General features: G+C 43.3%; 1 protein-coding gene across 3 annotated transcripts in view; it reads right to left on the bottom strand.

Annotated features, from left to right (window-relative positions):
- Nucleotides 1–19,992, bottom strand: part of slit1a (slit homolog 1a) — an 86,194-nt gene that overhangs the window by 22,203 nt on the left and 43,999 nt on the right. For all 3 annotated transcript variants that reach the window (XM_080869514.1, XM_080869515.1, XM_080869516.1), the window contains 10 exons: nucleotides 16,427–16,498; nucleotides 15,527–15,598; nucleotides 14,467–14,538; nucleotides 13,519–13,682; nucleotides 9,593–9,740; nucleotides 5,469–5,540; nucleotides 2,651–2,722; nucleotides 2,492–2,563; nucleotides 2,084–2,227; nucleotides 949–1,112 (listed from right to left, as the gene is read on the bottom strand). In XM_080869514.1, the coding sequence (XP_080725640.1) occupies nucleotides 949–1,112; nucleotides 2,084–2,227; nucleotides 2,492–2,563; nucleotides 2,651–2,722; nucleotides 5,469–5,540; nucleotides 9,593–9,740; nucleotides 13,519–13,682; nucleotides 14,467–14,538; nucleotides 15,527–15,598; nucleotides 16,427–16,498 (1,052 nt within the window). The remainder of the gene's footprint in view (nucleotides 1–948; nucleotides 1,113–2,083; nucleotides 2,228–2,491; nucleotides 2,564–2,650; nucleotides 2,723–5,468; nucleotides 5,541–9,592; nucleotides 9,741–13,518; nucleotides 13,683–14,466; nucleotides 14,539–15,526; nucleotides 15,599–16,426; nucleotides 16,499–19,992) is intronic.

The following is a 19,992-nucleotide window of genomic DNA, read 5'->3' as shown; positions in this document are numbered from 1 at the left end:
ACCAGTCTGGTCTGCATAGCTTTGGCACTGCTATGCTTCATATCAGTCATATATAAAGTTTATATATGACGACACATGATTTAAGGTATATGACAATTAAACAGAGAAGCCTAGGACTATCTCTGTGTGGCAATATGGAGACACTAGTAACAATGTAAAAAGGTGGTAAATATTTGGCTGTTGCTAAGGAAGGGTGACATGAGGGGAAAGAAGGAGACGGTGAGAAAGAAGGAAAAAGTCAAAAAGGAAAAAAAAAAGAAAGTAAAAACAAAGATCGAGTCAAACAAATGAGTCTATAAAGAAGTGTGAAACCTCAGCAGGTCAGAATGCCAGACAGCGTAGCAAAGTGTGTACACACAATGGTGGGCACACAGTGGAGGGAGTGGGAATGATGGAGTCTGGCTAGTGTCATGAAGAGGAGAGAGAGAATAAGGGGCCATGAAGGAAACATGAGCCCGGTGGGTAGTGAGCAATGAAGAGAGCAAGAGGAGACAGCGGCTGGTAGGGATGGGAGCCTATGACTGGCAAAGGGCAGGGGAATGGTGGGCACAGGCAGAAACTCTAAGCCCTAACACCAGCCTGGACTGGTGATCTCAGCTCACTGCGGTTTGAATGTGAAACCAGACTCACGATGTGGTATTATGCAGGGAAAGTGGAGAAAAAGCAAACAATCCCTCTCTCCTTGGCCCCAAGTTCATCTGGGCAGATATTGATTGAGTAGCAGCAGCACAGCAAATGATAGGCAAAGTAAAACCTTCTGCCGGGACTGATCGCTCATTGAATGCGCTATCATGGAGGGATAAAAGTCACTCCCAGCAGAGAGAAAGACAGAAGGTCAGCGAGGAGCAGCGTGAGACAAGTGGCATAAAAACAACAAAGCCTGTCTGAGAAATAGAGAAGACCAGCAGGGATGAATTTCAGCAGAGTGACACGGAGCCACCGGCCTACCAGAGCAGCGGAACTTCTTGCTCTTTATTTGCCCGATGCGTTTGTTTGCGAGCCGCCGTGGGCTGGCACAGCGGGCGCCGCTCGTCTCGATCGGGTTGGTGCGCAGGTAGTCGGCCAGCCACTTCAGATTACAGTCGCAAATAAATGGGTTCTGGGCCAGGTGACTGGAAAAAAGTTGAGAGGAAAAGACAGAAGAAGAAAGGGAATAAATACATGAAAACTGATGTTCATGTGTGGGCACAGACTCTCACCTGGAACCACAGAAACACATACCTGAGCAATAATTTAAGATTAAGACTTGAAAAACACATTTATTATCCAACCAGACCGTTTCTGTGTCATTTGTTCACTTTGGAAGACATATAATAGAACTAAATAGCGCTCTCTGAGTAGTGTTTTGTAGCGGGAAAAACAATCTATAGCTGATTTTGTTGTTAACTTCGAGCAGCATCCAGCTTACGTAGCCAGTCTGGGGATGCCAGAGACTGGTAGAAACGCTCATTGTGCACTTCCATCCTGTATTTTCAATGCAAGTGTAAAAACAAGCTTGAGACACTTTAATACAGTGCTGTTTTAAGTTTGTGTGTATGTGTGGTGAGACAAGCCATAGCACCATCATCATCACCACTATCAACCTCAACAGGTGTTTCTATGACAATGAGAAAACCTTATGCTGTATATTTTAGATGCCCGTCTGCTGTCTGTATTGATAGCAGTGTTTGTGTTGCCTTGTTGCTTAGGACAGAAAAAAGGAGACATTAATTTCAATGAATTGGTGTTGTCTCCGTAACAGTGGTGGAAAGACTGGGTGTGGTAGATGTGCTGCTTTTGATCTCTATCTAGCTGGAGAAGCTGTGTGTGTGTGTGTGTGTGTGTGTGTGTGTGTGTGTGTGTGTGTGTGTGTGTGTGTGTGTGTGTGTGTGTGTGTGTGTGTGTGTGTGTGTGTGTGTCTGGGTGTTTGTGACGATGATAGATTTACTCACCTCTCTACCTCGTGATTCCATTCCTGTGTTATTACACAGACTTGCAAGTAAACAACTCCTGTGTTGGCTCATGTTTTATGGTAACGGATCAGCATATGTCAGAGCGTGTACAGCAGCGTGTGTGTGTTTCAGTGTGTGTGTGTTTCACTCACAGGGTCTGTATTGCTCGTAGTGAAGTGAAGGTGCCCTTGGCGAGGGTTTGGATCTTGTTGTCATAGAGCGATAGCAGCGAGAGATTCTGCAGGTCCTGGAAGGCGTTGGCACGAACGCAGTGAATCTTATTGGCATTCAGCAACCTGAGAGAAGGGGGAAGAAAAGAAAAGTAGAAAAAAAGGAGGGAGGGAAGAAGGAAAAAGCAACTTGTCAGAATTTTTTTATGTATTCATTCATTATACATTCCATCTAGAAAACTATGCATAGGAACAAAGTTTATTTGAAGGTTATGACTTCTTTACTGAGTAGGAGTACAGGGTGCCTGGTATTGAATATATGCCCGCAGAGTGTCTTGTGTGTGTGTGTGGGTGTGTCTGTGTGTGTGTATGTCTTTGTAATCCACTTACAGAAGTTGTAATGCATAGAGGCCGTCAAACACCCCCTTAGGCAGGTCGGTGATCTTATTTCCATACAGCACTCTGCAAAATCACAACACAGACTCGCTTTAGTCAGAATATGACAGCCCACTGGCTCCTCATGCACAAGCTCAGCTCGGGGCTACTTACAAGGAGTTGAGGGACCGCAGCCCCTGGAAGGCATCAGGAGCTATCTCTGAGATCTGGTTGTTGCTCAGATCTCTGTGTTGGAGAAGAACACATTAAAATTAGTCAAGGAATTTGAGAATTTGGGAAAAAGGCCAGTTTCCTCTTTTTATGAAAAGCCTGACTCCTTTGAAGGTGGGGCGGATGCATGGCCCCTGCTTCTCGCTGGCATCAAATATAAGCAAACGTACTGCGAGCTGGATGAGGATGACTTCCAGCTTTCTCCCATATTTAATGGTGCGTCTCTTCAAGGGAGCCTTGGAGCCAATCAAAACATTTACTTTAATTATTAGTGGCAAACAACCATTCTTCTGCTGCGTTGCTATGTGTGCATGTGCATGTGTGTGTGTGTGTGAGAGAAAGAAAAATTAAAAAAATGTGATGCAGGGCCAAAATCCAAAGTGAAATACGGTAGACTGCCTCTGAACATAGCTGTTGCTAATAGGATCCACAGGCCTCTCCCCACAGGATAACCACTAAGCCCGTGTGTCTATGTGTTTATGTGCGTGCATGTCTGTGTGAATAAATGCAACAGTAAACGAGGAACAGTGGGACAGAAAGGGAGAAAGACAGATGGAGAGACAGAGTTAATGGAGTATGTGGACTGAACTCGAGTCGACTGGATACCTTTGAAGGGAAATCATCATGTGGTGAAGAAGAGGGATATTTTCTCATTTGGGGGTAACAGTTAAATAAGTGGCCATTTGTCTTTTTGCAAAGGACTGAGGTTTCCTGGAAATGAAAACGCAGCAAAGGAGCCAACATGTGCACTGGTGTGTGTCTGTAAACTCAGACACTAGCGTGTTTACGCATGTGGCGGTGAGTGAGGCCGCTTACTGCATCCCTGTCTAAAGGGATGGTTCATGTGTAGGTCATTCAAACTGGGACAAGGTGAGAGAGAATGTGTGGGGTTGACATTTACTGGAAGAAAAGGACATGCAGGGTCAGCACAAGCGGTGCACAAACCACGAATAGCAAACGCTCAGACAAGTGCACAATAGCCTTTAAAAAACTTTTACTCAGCTGATTTTGCCTCTTAATTAAATATTGAACCTCTCTGAGTGAGTCATTTTTCAGAAAGCCCGGTTAAGATTATATGATGAATCTGAAGAGACATTCATCATAATGTATAGATGCTGTCTGCATACTGTGTGCTCAGGGTGTAGGACATAGGACTGGCCTAGCCATTACGACTATATAGCCAGCTGAATCAATAGAGCCTCTAGGGTCAACAAAGATACGTGACCATGCATTGTTGTTGCTAAAAGCAGAATGAGCAGCAGTAGCAGGTCATGTATGTTAAGAAGAACAGATCAAGACCACTGATTTAGATACATTTTGTCTCTGCTTTTGAGGCGTTCAGATTGGGTTTGGCACCTCTAGAAAAATCAGATAAATATGCCACAAATAGGGATGGCTGTAACTCAGGAGGTAGAGCAGGTCATCAGCTAATCGCAAGGTTGGTGGTTGGGTGCTCCACTCTCCCATCTTTAGCATCCTTGGGCAAGATACTGAAGATCAAGCTGTGTCCAGTGGAGTACAAATGTATAGTTATAGAGATGCATACCGCATTCGCTTGTTTGAATGAGCTATGTTGTACAAAGTGCATGAGTAGAAAAGCACTATATAAGTACCATTAATTTCCTGTAAGTCTGAGCTTAGAGTAGGGTCTCTTGTGCTTGTGAATCGCTTTGAACTGCATTTGATTTGTTTGAGAATGACTCTGTCATTAAATCTTCAGTGATTAGTTGCTTGAATAGGATGTAAGTTGCTTCATTTGTTGCATTTCTGTACAAGGTTCAAGTTTTTATGCACTTGTTGCATTTGTAATTCAACAAAAACCCCTGCTTTAATTTCTATGTATATCTTTAAATGGTTGTAACAATATTCAGTTAAACATAATGACTTTTCTTGTTGCTAATCTTACTGTTAATGCAATGCCTTTTTAGTTTAAGGGATTTATTCAAGTTTAACATAGACATTGGACACACCGGATAGTCTGGTTTGTCATTGCTGACATTTTTTCCAATATATATAGTATAGCCTCAAACAAAAAAACTAATTAATTTTAGTATAAAATATAAAATATTTTGGGGATTACCTTGGAGCTACATTAAGACAGCAGCTGCTTTGCTCTGTCTACTGCTCTCTGTTCACCTCATCTGAACTTCAAACTGTCCCCGGGGCTGGATGATAAAACCGTGAGAATTCCTTTAAGAAGGACAGAAAAACTCCCTGACCTCCGGTTTCCTCCATCTCCCCGCTGCTATGTCAGTCAGATCTGGTGGTGTTGGAGGTATGGGTTTGGCTGCCTGGTTGTGTGCTGGCTAGTTGGCCGGACAGCTGGCTCAACGGGTGAAAAACCACTCCGTGTTTAACTGCCCGCCTGTCACTGTTCAGAGAACGAAGCCTCAGCCCTCATTCCAACACACTCTCTGTCCCCTCATCATCATCGTCCCAGCCGGTGGTTTGCAGTTTGCCCACGCAGGCACACAACACACACACTCAGACTGGACACAACACTAACCAGGGGAATACCAGTATATAGCACTGAAAAATGAGAGCTGTTATTACGCTCATGTAGGATGTGAGTGCTTGCTTTCCATGCCACCACTAGTCTGAGAACAAGAATTTGTTCTTAAGGCACAGACAAAATAAATACTTCATGCTCCCTGGATGTGGAATGAGAAGACCGCCAATTGTCGCTTCTTTTTCCAGCCCTAAACTTCTCGTTCTCATCTGTATTATTTAGCCCTGAGGGTGAGTGTACTGATGTACTTACATCCTACGCAGTTTCTTGTAGGGAGAGAAGGCTCCGGGTGGAACAGACTTAATCCCATTCTGCTCCAGACGTCTGAGAGGAGAGAAGTGGAGAGGAGAGGAGAAGAAGATATAGTGTTATTTAAACAAACAATAGAGTTCTCCATGTTAACAGAGTTGAGTAATCACCTCTGACCCTTAGTGATTGGCCTGATTATATTAGTGGAGATCTATTCCCCAGCTGTAATAGGTCCAGGCATGTTGGAGTCATAACATCATCAGAACCATTAAACAGTGTGAATGCTAAAGTGCTGAGGAATAGGACTGGAGGGGAAAATGCTCGGTCTTGGTTTGTGTGAGAGTGTTAAGGCCTTTTTTTTTTTAAACTAAAAGTCATATTTCTTTGTGAGATAGCATTTACAGTTTCCAGCACTTATGTTCTCATATGAGATCCTGAGATCAATAATGATCTCACTTGTTCTTGTTAAATTCGCTGTTATCCTCAGGGTGTCTGCAAAGTGTCTACTGAAACCTTTGCAGCAGGGTGAAATATTGCTTCTTTGAGTTTACTTTTTCCTCTGAGCCTAAGAGCTGCTGAAGTAAAGTTGACAAGGAAAGCGCTCGGGAAACAAAATCTTACCATAAAACAACTGTCAAAGAATGAAATTAATACACAGACAAACATACACTTGGGCATGTAGTACAGAGCAGTAACCGACTCTAATCAGTCTCAGATGTGCCCAGGGAAATAGACATCCCATTAGAGCGGGTATGCATATGTGCGTTTCAAACTGCTACTCGGGACCCAGACCAATTCCCTTGTGTAACTGGCAGAGGGCTGTTTATCTGCAGGTCAGTTCACAGCTTTTAAAACTGTCCTTACCAAGGCTTAGCAGGGCCCAGAGGGAGCCAGCTGCAAGCCTCTCTGGTTGGTCTACCATTCTGCCTCCCAGCAGAGGGACTGGCTGCAGACCATGAGGCATGGGCCTGCGGTGGGCGGGCGGTTACGGCAGAATCTAAAAATCATTAAGATGCTATTTGTCACCGCAGGGAAATGAGAAATATTTTAAAATCTGCAAAACTCTTTGGCCAAAGGATGGCTGTTGATAGATTTAACCATCACCTTCTTAAGTATGTGACTTCTTGGCGTGCAACCATTTCCACAGGATTTAATTACTCCGTTAGAGGCATTTCAGATTTACTACATGCCTCTTAGGCCTTCTGCATGACTATGTTTATTTCTATCCATGGGGGGTAAATGTTTTGTTGGGTCATTAGCCACAACAGTTAACAGTTTGGGGTTTCCACATTTTTTTTTATTTTTTATTTTTTTGGTAATCAAGAATCTTTCCCCTTCAAAAGGAGTGGCCTTTAAGGAGAGATATAGAAATCCAACTGACATTCTCAGGATAGCAGTGATTCCAGACCACAGATTCCTGTGGTGGACATGCTCTCTCTGTCTGTTTTTGTCTGAATGTCCCAGCGAGTCTGTGGATTTAGAGAGGAGTGACAGCACTGTGGTTTCCTCTGCCCTCACCATGAGGCAGAGTGGTGGGCCAAGTGGCTTTAGCGCCTTCTCTCATCAACCAGTCTGTCTGACTGGTCCAAACCAGTCTGGCACTCTACATGATGTTTGTATGTGTATGTATACGTCTGCTGTGTATAAGCATGCCTACATGCTGTGGTATCCCGGTGTGTTTCTCTGAGCCAGACAAGGATATACACACACTGCCTGCCTGACAACTTTTAAGCTCTCACATTGTCACTCCTTCCAGATCAATATGTGGAAGCGACTTAATCCCTGCAATCAACACAGGAGCTACTCCGTCCAATTGGCAGACAGGAAAAAAATAAGATAGAATCTCTCAGAGTTGCCAGTGGACCGACGATCAATGGTTTGCATCCAATTTATCAGGCTCAACATTTGTATGTGTGTCTGAGTGTGTGTGTGTTCTCTTGTTTGTATCAGTCTAATCAATGTTCTTCATCCTTTTCATTAGGGCCTGGGCATGGTTTTCATTAAGGGGAAACACATTATGCCTTTGGGTATTCACCCAGTGAGTGCGTGAGTAAGAAGTAGATGGCAGAGCCATAGCGGTGTGGATGAAAGGCAGGGGGGAGAATTTTATGGCAGCATTCACTCATTGCAGACGGGGACTATGGCGCATAATAATCTGTTGTGGTAGCGTTCAGGCTAACTGGGCCTGGTTTCACAAGACAGAGGACCAGAAACCAGCTCACATCCTCGGCAGCCATAAACACAACACTGGCATTCATTAGGGTAAAACGGGGCAGAGAGGTTCGCAATCCTCCGATTTGTACATAATGAGAGCAGCATGCGTGTGTGTTCGTGAGTTACAGAGGGCCTCATTAACAAGGTATTAGGCTAGCCTTGATATCTAGCAGCCGCCCTTGCTGTAATTGCAACTGATTTTATAATGAACTTCAAGCACAGATCAAACCTGCTGCACCAAGTTACAGAACGGACCAGCGCCTCAACCCCCTCTTTTTTAGTTATTCGGCGTTGATTTGTTTCCTTGAAATCCGGCAATGGGGGGAGACAGGGAGGGAGGACAGAGTGAAATGTAGTGATAAAAAAAATGAAGAGAGGAGGAGACACGGGTACAGGAAAGAAAATTGTGGGAATTAAACCTGTAAGGTAAGGCCCTGGTGGGCAGGACAGAATAGGCATAATATAACAGAGTGATTTACCTTTGTGGTCTTGTAAAAGATGAGTCAGAGCATAGTAGAGTTTATTAGCAGAACACAGTAAAGCACCAATTAGATGTGAAGGGCAGGGAAGGTTTTAACATGGCCTAACCCATCTGCTATCCAGATAGACTCCACTCTCTATAAAACGTGCATGATAGAGCTATCCTTCAGAAGCTTCCCTGGTCACCCATTAGTGCAGCTCACTGGTTATTAGTCTCATAGATCATATTAGTGTGTATGATATCCCACTTGTGGAACATTACAACTGGAGGGCATGCTGAGGAGGTCTACAAACCATAAAACATTGCAAAACTGCATCTCAATTTTCCCATGTTTTACAGTTTGTAGACCAGGACTAAAGATCAGGCTGAATTAATTATATCCCAAAAGTAAAAATGCAAGATGCCTGAAGCCTAGCTTTTAGAAATGTCTCTGTATTTCTTGGGTGGTCATTTAATTAGAGAAGAACAAGAAGTGTGGACCAGCATGTCCAAATTAGGAAATTCAGAACGCCACTGCACTAGAAATGGGTCAGGGTTGTTGGGGAACATGGGATCTGTGACTTCCATGGTAGCTGGGTATTTATAAACAGACCCCATGGGGAGGAGGAGACCTAGAAACTTGCTGTGTCCTCCTAACGACACACATGCTCCTTGGAAGAACATGCAATGCGACCGCTGGCTTCCTCCCTTCATCCTCCTTTTTTTCTCACCATGCATAAATCACAAAGTTGCAGTGCCATTTCATGCAGATTTCTGCGAGTGGCATGAAAGCCCGATAAAGAGAACTAAAAAAGACTCGTTTGAAAAGTTTAGCCATGCATTCCTAGGAATTACAGTATCCTGGGCCGTAAACAGTTAATACTCAGACAGATGTTGGAGGGCTGATAAACTGAGGGAGGGATGTTAGTAAAGCACTCGCATGTGGTTCACAGCCATCTGAGCTGATAAGAGCATGCAGTTTCAATCTACAGTCGACCGTAAGACTGTATGTGTCGTTCTCAGTGCACAGCAAAATGATGAATGCCCTGCCAGGTGATTCATGCTGAAAAAACTAACCCAGAACAGCATGCGTACATAAAACAAGCATGCTCATATCTCCCCCGGCCTTGTGAAACCCCTACAATTAAAGAAAACGTTGACTGATGCAAAGAGAATTAAATTAAGAATGTTAAGAATTTTTGAGGAGTTTATAATGAATCTTTTCCATGTCAGTCACTCGTCCATGAAAACACTCTGTAAAGAATTATGGACATTTGTGATAGCTGCAGTGCAGCAGTCATGAAAAATGTATATTTCTAAAGTTTTCAGGCGGTATCAGATTTTGCACTTATTATTTTTCAGACACAGATGGTTTTTATTTGAAGACTTTTTTTTCTTTTGTAAAAGCTTTTTTTTGTCACATGTTTGATAAAGAAAGAAGTAGTGCGCTCACATTTCAGCCATGCTCTCAGGCAGGTTTGCTGGGATGGCAGTCAGACCTTTTCCTCTACAGTCCACGATGTTGTTACTGCAGGTACACATGGCAGGACAAGAGCCTCCACCAGTGCTGCAAGGCTGCGGGCTTGAAGACTCCTGGTGTCCTGAAGAGACAATCAGAGGGAAGGATATGCATAAAAGAGAGGAATGTGGAGCTGCTACAGGTGTGTGAGCACAGGTGAATTTGTTGGTTTCAGGATAACAAGATGTAATGGATGTAATTGCTGGAGATCTTTCTGTGGTGATATAAAGCCCCTCATGCTTCCTAATTGAGGCTCAAACTCTTATGCGGCTGCTCAAGTCATCAAGCCTTTGTTTTATAAGCTGAATTGCAAATGAACACGCATTCCTAGGGATGAGAAAAACAAATAAAAGAAAAAGACTTACATAGCTTTTAGAATCAGTGGGTAAGAAACTAGGTTATATATCAAAGCAGTGCCGAAGTAGATGTAGGGGAGAGAAAGCGCTTGAATGAGCTGGAGTGGCAATTGAAGGTCTCCCAATAACATCCATTGATCTCTTCGCAAATATTCCTCCTGAGTCTGCGTTCTCTGGGAAGAACTGATGCCATTCTGCACATTCAGCTTTACAACCCCCCACCTCTCCACTTCTAAAAAGCTTCAACTTTTTAATTTGCATACAGAGCACACAACCCGTCATACTGTCTCTAGATACCTGTTCAAATAGCTATGGCACTGTCAACAGTGTGGTGAAGAGCAGGCGCTTGCGCTGGCAGTACAGCGTGTTTGGTGTGTGCGTACAAGATGTGTGTACGCAAGTCTAACCCAGATAAAATGAATAAAACAGACTTTTAAATGGCCTCATTTACACAGCATTACTAATCCAAGTTTCAAACCATGAATATTTGATCGCGTTCCTATCTATCGCTCAGCTTGTGTGGAAAAATGTTGGCGAGAGAGCCAAGTGGGAGTAGACATTCAGCGAGAGGAAGACAGAGTGAGTGATGGTGAAAGTCGGTGACAGAGAAAGCATAACTCCAGAATCATTATGGTTTACCATAAAATTACTGGCGCGAGCGTTTGGACCATTTAGCTAATAAGACATGTTTAAGGTCAGACTTCATACATCTGGTCAATCATAATCAATTACCTGATGGGACGGAATGCTTCGACACATCTGGGAATCAAGTCAGCGATTATCATCGCGAGTGTGACACTGGTACAGTCCCTCAGCACATGCGATATGAGGCACTGTGATCAGAGGACGGCAGAGGTTTGACAGATCTGGGATCAGGTGTAGGGCAGAGAAAAACTCCCTTCTGATCCAACATGGCATATCTGACAGGCCTGGGATCAGGGGGAGTGCAGAGCACAGCTGGAGCGCCCTTAACAATGACAGCTCTGTGACAGGTACACTTGAGGTGAAGCTGTTTGATGTTTGCTCCTCCCCTGTTTTTTTTTTCCTGCCTATCCCCCATTATCTCTCCAATTCGCCTTCTCTGCTACCCAGTTACCTTCCCATTGCCCTTCTTTTATTTGCTTTCCTTCTTCCAGCAGTTTTCCCCTGCTCCACCTGTACTTTCATACTCCCTTTTAACATCCTCATTTTCAGCCTCTTTATCACTGCAAGCCATTAGCTTCTGTCCATGTGCTCACAAGTCTTGATATTTAACTCCCCTCCATCGCTGGCCTCTTCCCATTTGTCTCCTCTGCAGTTTCCCATTTTTATAGGGTAATTCCTGTTTCACACTACAAGAGCTGTATTGTATTCAACCCTGAAGCAATTTATTATTAATTATTCATCTCAAACACAATATTTTTACTTTTGTATTATATTGTGAGAGCAGTTATGCGGTAGAATTAGTCATCCATTTTTTGTCATATAGAGCATGATGTTGGCACAAGAACCTTTTAACTTTGGGTTTGATCTGCTGCAAACGATCAAGGGAGTTATGCGTAATGTTTGGTTTGAATAAAACAACACACAGAAAAGCCCATTAAGACAAACGGGAGTAACTGTATCCTAAAGCAGAAACTGACGCTTGTGTAATTGGCTACAGCTAAGGGGAAAAAAGATTTTCAGCCAGATTTCAAACCTAAAAACCTTTTTGAAAGAAACAAAATTGTTTGGAGAACAGAAAATGCATCTCACTGCAGAAATTTGTGAGATAACGCAAATGAGTGACTGGTTTTGCACAGGAGTCCCTTCAAGCATTTAGAAAGTTAAAGAAGGAGTGTTTATTCTGCAAATGTTGTTTAAAATCCAATTTTCACCTGGATTTAGTACTTTTTAAATCCGCTTTTCCATTTTTTTTAATCATTAAGTATTGGTATACAGCACACAGCAATGTTTTTTTAAACTATTAAAGAATGACCCCATTTTTAAAGGGGACCGATGATAAATCATTGCCTGGAAAAATATTTTTCCTCAAAGCGAAGCAGTAAATGTGTTACTCTGCTCATTACAGGCAAAAATTTACAATACAGTGGTGCTTTCCAGCCTAAAACTGGGACTGAAAGAAAGTGAGTCATAACACAGGGTGCTGCAGAATTTCATCATATTTCGAATCGATGAATAACACACTGTACCCCGTTTTCCTTCTCCTGCCTCTCATAACAGCAACACGCCTCGCTTCTCCATCTTCTTTTCTTCCAACACAGCGCCACCCCGCCCCAAATCCCCCGCAGGTGGCCTGGCCTGGTCACAGCTCACACTAAATACACGCACAACCACACAGTGCTGAACATCAAAAATACTAAAAAAAACCCAAAAAAACAGGAGTATGTGTGTATATGCATGTGCCAGCGAGCCAGTCCCTAATGAGTCCTTCACTGGGAGTTCAACTTCTGGTCACTCATCCTCTCAAGAAGAAACTGTTAGTATGTGTTTGTGTGTGTGCATCACTGTGTACTTACACACACAAATACATAGTAGCGGCAGATTTCCTGCTGGTGTTAGCAGGGACAAAAACGATCAGCTATTGACACTCTCAAAAAAAAAAAAAAATCAATGTTTGTCTGTCTACAACACTCCTAACTTTTTTAGGTATTTTTACACAACAGCAGCTTATATGTATGCTACATGAACTACAGCTCTCCATCATTCGAAACCTCAACTTTCTGTATCAGTATCCTATCAGAAACCAAATTTCCCTGACACCCCCTGCTCCCCTTTCGTATCTGGAATCGTTACACTCCCACGCTTTGAGTCTCTTTCCCTGGGCGATGAATAGTTAATGATCTGTGCTGTCACGCCGTATGGCTGCGTAAAAATCACAACCCATGGAGAGAGAGAGACAGAGAGAGGTACACACACACACAAACGTAGACACAAACACCCCTCGCAGCTGGCCTTGTGGGGAGTGGAGGTTCTCATGCTGTTTTTCCATTGTCCGGATATGATAACCCCAATGCACGGCATGACACACCCACATGCACATGCTCTCTCTGTCTCTCACACACACACGTGCACGCGCACGCACACACATGCGCACACACCGCAAAAGAAATAGTGATTTCAAAGCCACGGTTATCCTTGTGCTAGAAGGTGAGAAGCTATAAATAATGACAAATTGAGGACAGAGGGTCTACTGTCAATGGGGGCAGCCATCGCTCCAGCTGTGCGCTGGGCATTTTCCTTGCAACAGCGCCAGCTCCTCAAGAGGTGGGCACTCATGCAAAGGCCAGAAGAGAGCATGGGGTTGCCAGGTTATCATGTGGCTGCCAGGTGAATACACACTGAAACAAAAACACAGGATACTTCCTGTGTTTTTGTGTCAGTGTGACCAGGGGACCGTAAAAGATTTACTCCACAGGGAGACGTTGTCATAAAGAACCATTTTGTTTGCTGCCTTTTGCACAAAAAAAACTTTTATAAAACGCATTGTTTGCTGGTCAAAAGTTTATTGTAAATGTATCTTACCTGAGCAGCTGAATTCATGCTTCTGTACTTCTGCCACATTAAGTCCTCTGAGCTCAGGAGGGGCAGTGCATTGTGTGAATAAGCCAATTGTAGGCCTCTGCCTGAGCCACTGGGCCAACCACGCCAGGTGACAGTCACAGTTCAGATTGTTCGAGTGGAGACGGCTGTTAAATGAGAGGGGGAAAAAAAAGAAAAGTTGATTGATTGAAGAAGTTTTCCTTTTCTGTCTAAAATACCACAAGCTGAAGACATAAATAGCATAAAACGTGTCTATTCTTTCCTACAACTCATCACATCCAATCCCTGTGGCAAAACACAAATGATACGCTGCACGGATGATTATAAATGACACTTTCTAAAAAAGAGGAACACTAAAGAGGTCTTTTCTAAACCTACTCCAAACACTGCATTCCTGCAGTGCTGTGCCTGTCCAGAATAACTCTTGCCGTGGTGAGGTGGACCTCTGGAGCATGTGTGTTAACTCGCAAATCCATGTGTGCAGACGCATGGTGTGCACACAAACAGAACAGCCATATAATACTACCCCACTGGGAGCCTAAAATGTCACCGCAAGAGCAGTGGAGTCACGGTCCAGAGTTTCAGCAGGCATAATTGTTTTAATTTGTGCATAATTTCAGATTTAGTAATCACATACAATGCATAATACACAATAGACTTGTGGGGCTATTTGTGTCTATCTGGGCCAGTTGTTGTCTTTAGATGGAGGGAATAATGGCCCCTGGCATTGCTACAGACCCTTCTGTGGTACTCTGTGGTTATGGCTGCCACCCAACATTGACTGGAATGACAGAACCTGTCTACTCCCATTGAAATCACACAGGACTCAGCCCTTTCTATGCTTTGCCTGTTTGTGTGTGGAATATTGTTTTATTTTTATGGGAAATATCTCCGGATCAGTAGAAAAGTGGTGGGATTTGTGAGACTTACAAAGTCCGTAGTTTGGGCATGTGGTTGAAGCTAGAGACGGGGATGCTGCTGATGTTGTTGTTGTTCAGCGTTCTGTGAAAAAGAAAACAAGATTTTAGCATCGGTAAACTTTTTGGAATCAGTTCTCTTTGAAACTCTCCCCGTCTCTCTTTCTTCTCGTGGCCTATCAGGAGTCTAGCACCTTATTCCTCGCAGATGCAGACATTCATGCATGCAAATATGCACAGGCAAGCTCACAGTCATGATCACACCACTTTCATCGAACTCTGGGCATCAGCTGCAGAAAGAGAATCGGGTCATTTCAATCAGCCTAATAACCCTTTGCAATATTTCAACCTGCTACCCCCTTTCAACGCAAGCTGTCCTCCTCCCCCCACGAAACCTATAAATACAGACCCTATCAAAACAACCCCCTATCCCTGCTTGTACCACTGTGACAACCCTACGACTATTTCCTCCATGTCATGACAGCAGCTGTCACTTTTTTCAAACCCTTCATACACAAACACACATGCAAAACAGCCTTTCACTATCAAAATAGCAAGCCTGTCAAAGTGCCCTCGTCCCCCTGCCTGAACTGTAAGTCTAAATTGTTTCAGGTGGAGAGCTCTAACAGAGACCGCTTGGACACTTTAGACAAGGGATGATTAATTGAATGTTCAAAAACTGCTAAGCATGGTCACCAATGCATGGAGGATTGAGTGCTAACTTGAATAGGATTCTTTTTTTTTTTTTTTTGTAAAATGGTAGGAACCCCCAAATGTCAGATGGCCTGCCCAGAAGTGGGTGATGTGTAGATGGAGGTGAAGTGGTGGGCAGGTGGGGGGTGTTAATGTGATCGAAGGGAACACTGCTGTCAACTGTGACTTAATGAAGCTTGGTCTCCATGATGCTGGCCCCCCTCGTGAGGCCCACAGGGGGGTATTTTGGTATAAGCCAGGCCTGTGCTTTGTTAGTTATGCTTATTAGCGAGGCCAAAACAATGTCTTAATTTAACTAAGTGCTTTAATGGAACAATAGAGGGCTGGGTTGGATGAATAGCATCACTTCAGATACTTACAGCACTTCCAAGCCTCTCAGAGCTCTGAAGGCTCCGTCCTCTATGCAGCTGATGTGGTTTTTATCCAGCTGGCTGCAGATCACACACAAGAGAGAGCCTTTGTTACACGAGGCACATACAGTAAACAATCTTTCCGCCTCCCTATAGGCTATTTGTAATCATGGGTACAGTGAGCAGAACACTGATGGATTGTGGTAAATCAATACTGGTTTAGTCATCTCAGCTCTTGTAACCCCAAGAGTAGCACTTCACTAATTGTTTATCTGCATCGATACACCTCATAAATCTACAGTATGTGTCCGTGCGAAGATGCAAATCAGTGTTGCTACAAGACGCCTTTGGGGAGCTCTGTGTGTGTGTGTGTGTGTGTGTGTGTGTGTGTGTGTGTGTGTGTGTGTGTGTGTGTGTGTGTGTGTGTGTGTGTGTGTGTGTGTGTGTGTGAGGTAGTTAGTCTACTTAATCAGTGTGATGCACAGTCTGCTGGAATTACACATACCGACATGTACATAATGTTTTGCGGTTACCAAAGGCCATTAACCCGACTGGATAAATATTGGAAAATGTTCATTTACAGTAGCTTGTAATATAATAATTTATTCTGTATAATCTTGCTTGACTCTTCATTGACTTGCCATAACTGCAATGTTAGAATCATGTTAATAACTAATTAACCAGTTATTTTTATACTTCCTTAAGCGACTTTTAATCACTTAACTGTTTCCATGTATTTTTCAGTTTGTAAATGTGGTTACTTTCAGATGTTGCTAGACTTTTTGGTTGCATTCATCATAACCTCATAACTTTTTTAAAGCTTCTATAGACCAATCCTTATTTAATAACGAAGATAACTGTACATTGCAGGGCAGAGCACATTTACCCTGGAAAGAGTGAGGTACTCACAGGTTTTTGATGTCTGTAGCTCCCCTGAAAGCTTTTCTGGGAATGGACTGGATGTAGTTCTCGCTCAGATCTCTGCGGACACAATAAGAAGGCATCGGTTAGAGACAATCCATCCTCGATTATCGCTTTGGTTTGGTCTTTTTTTACTTTGAGAGGATGTGTGTCCAATATAACTCAATTTCGGAAGCAATGTTAACATGTTCCAGCAATTTCCTCTGTGAACCTTTCACTTCTAGTGTTTAAGCATGCTTTGCTAGCAGCAGGAATCAAACTCTATTCAGTGTAGCTCTTTCTTTTAACACACTCAATGGTGCAGAACAGGAACGCTATGGGCATTTTTTTCCCTTCTGCCAACACCCTTAGGTCTGATACTGCATGGCCAACTCATTCATAATGAAGATGTTATTTTTTTTGTTGTTGGCTGTATTATTCAATGTTCACTCAGGCTATAATTTGTTCACTGTGCCCTGACCATGCACTGGTGTGAGGCACCAGTTCACAGACAGTTGGGCAGACAGACAGCTGGGCAGCGACCAATGAGATGTTGGTGGTGTTCCCGCAGTAGCACAAAGAGCATTATTTTCCCATATAATATTTGGTGTGTGTGTGAGTGTGTGTGTGTGATAATCGACCCGAACAGAGAGAAAAGCAGTATTTGAAGCACAAGACCTATTTTAATTGTCACAGTATTTTGCCTATTGTTTAAATTGTGAGCTAACCTGACTCAGAAAGCATGTAACCATCTTCTGTACATACTCTACTCAGGGAAACTCTTGGCTGATACCAGAGAGGCTCCTGCCTCATGCAAGGAAGGCTCCCACAGCCCGGACAGATGTAAACAGAGCACTTATGGTCACCCACAGAAGGGCTAAGGCACAACACCAGAATCAGACTTTGATGACTCCTGCTTAGTTAATGTTCATGCGCACCACAGCATGCAATCCTCTGATGCACACAACAAATATCCACGCTAAAACCCCCATGGGGTAATGCTAAAATGAGTTCCCAAGACACACAGTCTCACATAGTGTCCCCACTGGGTGATGCTTTCCAGAATGTTCCCGGGAATGAATATCGCACAGACATTGTTTCGGCAGGATACAAAAGAGGGGAGTAAAACGCATTACAGCGGTTGTGTTGCTCAATCCATCTAATGAATGGGTGGTTGTTTCTTTACGGTACAGCAAAAATTAAAAGAGTACTATGCAGGCCACTGCAAATACACCACAATTAAAATGGAATTTGTGTGTTTGATTCCATGGCATAAAATATTGAGGTCAGATTGAATTGTGGCAGTCTACTCTGACTTGTAGGGTCTTGCCCCGTGTTTACAGTCTTGTTCCATTAAAAGACGGCATTACAATGATGTTGCATGGGAATGACCGTGTTAGGGGCACTTTTATTTAGCGGATAAGGGAACAAGTAAGCAGCCCTTTATATGGCTGCTATTCTGAACACACAAAAACCTGACGAGCACGTACAGATGTGCAAATGAAACACACACGTCGCTGGCTCGCGTTCAGACAGAACATAAATATTCCATCTAGTGGCACATTCTAATTTTATCCTGTGAGGTTTCTGAGTTACATTTTCTCGGAAGATCTGCATAACATCTGCTTTCATTGAGATATAGGGCATCACAGTTAGCAGGCAATTTAGGCAATTACACAACAATAATCTAGCTATTCTGTCAGTCTGCCATATTTTGCAGGATCATATCCCAAACACCAAACCGGCTTCGTGTCTCCTAACTAGCAAACATGAGAGCCAGAACGGTTGTGCTCCCTCCAGCTCCTTTGTTGTTCTCTTGGCAAAACAGCATGAGTGAAGAAATGAAAGCTGAGTCAGTCTGGCACCCGGGCTGAATTGGTGCCGCTTATCAAAGGAGGTCTACCTGGACCTGAACTCTAATTACTAATTAGTCCCCTCACCTTCTCTTCACCTTTCTACAACAAAAGAAAACCACCAACACACAAAAGATGTCTCTTTTGTGATCTTCTGCACACATTTGGTTAATGACTTCTTGCCCCTGGACATATGAGGATATCTTTTCTCTGTGTGGTGGTTGTATGTGTGTGTTCACTCCCAGGCTCCAATGGGAAATTTCAACAAATTGCTGTGCTCAGGCGGCATTAAATGCCGGAGGCAGTAGGTGCTGGGAGAGGAAGAAAGACATAAATATGGGGACAGGCATGAGAAAAGGATGGAAAGCTCTGATGATATGAGGACAATCCCATTTTTGTAAGTAGTAAAATGATAGCTCTAGGGTGAACTCGTCAATCCTGCTAGCATGCTAAAACACAATTGGTTAGAGTGATCTATAGACTACCAATTATGGTGCTGTTTGACTGGATTTGGTGCTGAGGTCGTGGGAGATCACTTAAAAAATATAAGTCTATTCTGGGACAATGTGCACCCCCCCTCAAAAAAACCCATGACAACTATAAATGATGCTATCTATAGTGCCAGAAAATCTCATTTACTTATACTGCTTTTGTCCCTTTGCATGTTTCTTTCTCTCCCTTTGTCACATCAAACACAATAATCACAGTGGTCATGGTTTGGAGTCTGAAGTCTTCTGTATTCTATAAGGATTTATCGACGGGTTAAACTCCTACAGGAGCCAGAACAATATTAAATTTAGCAACTCGACATTTCTGCATTTACACATTCCTAAAATGGCAAACAGGACATTTCTGTGGGAGACCATACTGTATTTTACATAGTCTGTGGTTGCCCCTCACTGGTATTTTCTAAGCTTGGCTCCAACTGTGTTGCTGCTGAGAACTTTGACATCTCTGATTAGTTGATTTCAGTCGAGCTGATTTCAGGGAAGCACTGATCCATTCAAAAACAGACATGATTATATGACAACAGTCACCACAAATAGAGATAATGGTCACCATGGTGTTTGACACAAAATCTAGCGACAGTAAATCTAATGTTAAAGCCTTTTAGCAAATACCACGACAGTGCATCACTTGTGCAGCAGCCCAGAGATAGTTCAGAAATCATCTTGGCAAAGGAACCACTTCCATCTTCTTTGTGCCTTGTTTCTTCATGAAATCATCTTGGATTTGAGTGTCTGGCCAGCGCATATGTTTTAAAATGTGTGTACTGCATCAGACTTATCTAACCTCAGAGTCAGATAGTGGATTGCAGGAGCAGATAAAGTCAGGAGACGAAGGAGAAGCGGTTATAACCTCCGGGCTTCATGACACTCGCAGAGCTCTGTTCGGGGTAGAAGAAACCACCAGAGCTTTGCAGCAGTCGCCACTGCCCAGACTCCTTCCATGCACTCATTACAATGCGTTGAAGAATATCCCGAGGCAGTCCCTCAGCCTCTACTCCAAGGCTGAGGGACTTGCTGCAATAATGTTAGACCTACAACTTTTTCTTTCCTTATTTCCTGCACGCAGCATGCCTTTTTTTCATCATAGGTGTGCGATCCAACGCTTGAGTGAACAAGAGTGAGTGTTCAAAAGAGCCAAGACCTGGTATACATTTACCTTAATGCACTACATACCATGCAAGTGGGCAGTTAGTTCATTAATGTACCCCTGGCT

This window comes from Rhamphochromis sp. 'chilingali' (assembly GCF_963969265.1).
Source record: "Rhamphochromis sp. 'chilingali' genome assembly, chromosome: 20".
NCBI lineage: Eukaryota > Metazoa > Chordata > Actinopteri > Cichliformes > Cichlidae > Rhamphochromis > Rhamphochromis sp. 'chilingali'.
The sequence above is the reverse complement of the archived record's forward strand: the minus strand, read 5'-3'. Positions and strand labels throughout refer to the sequence as shown.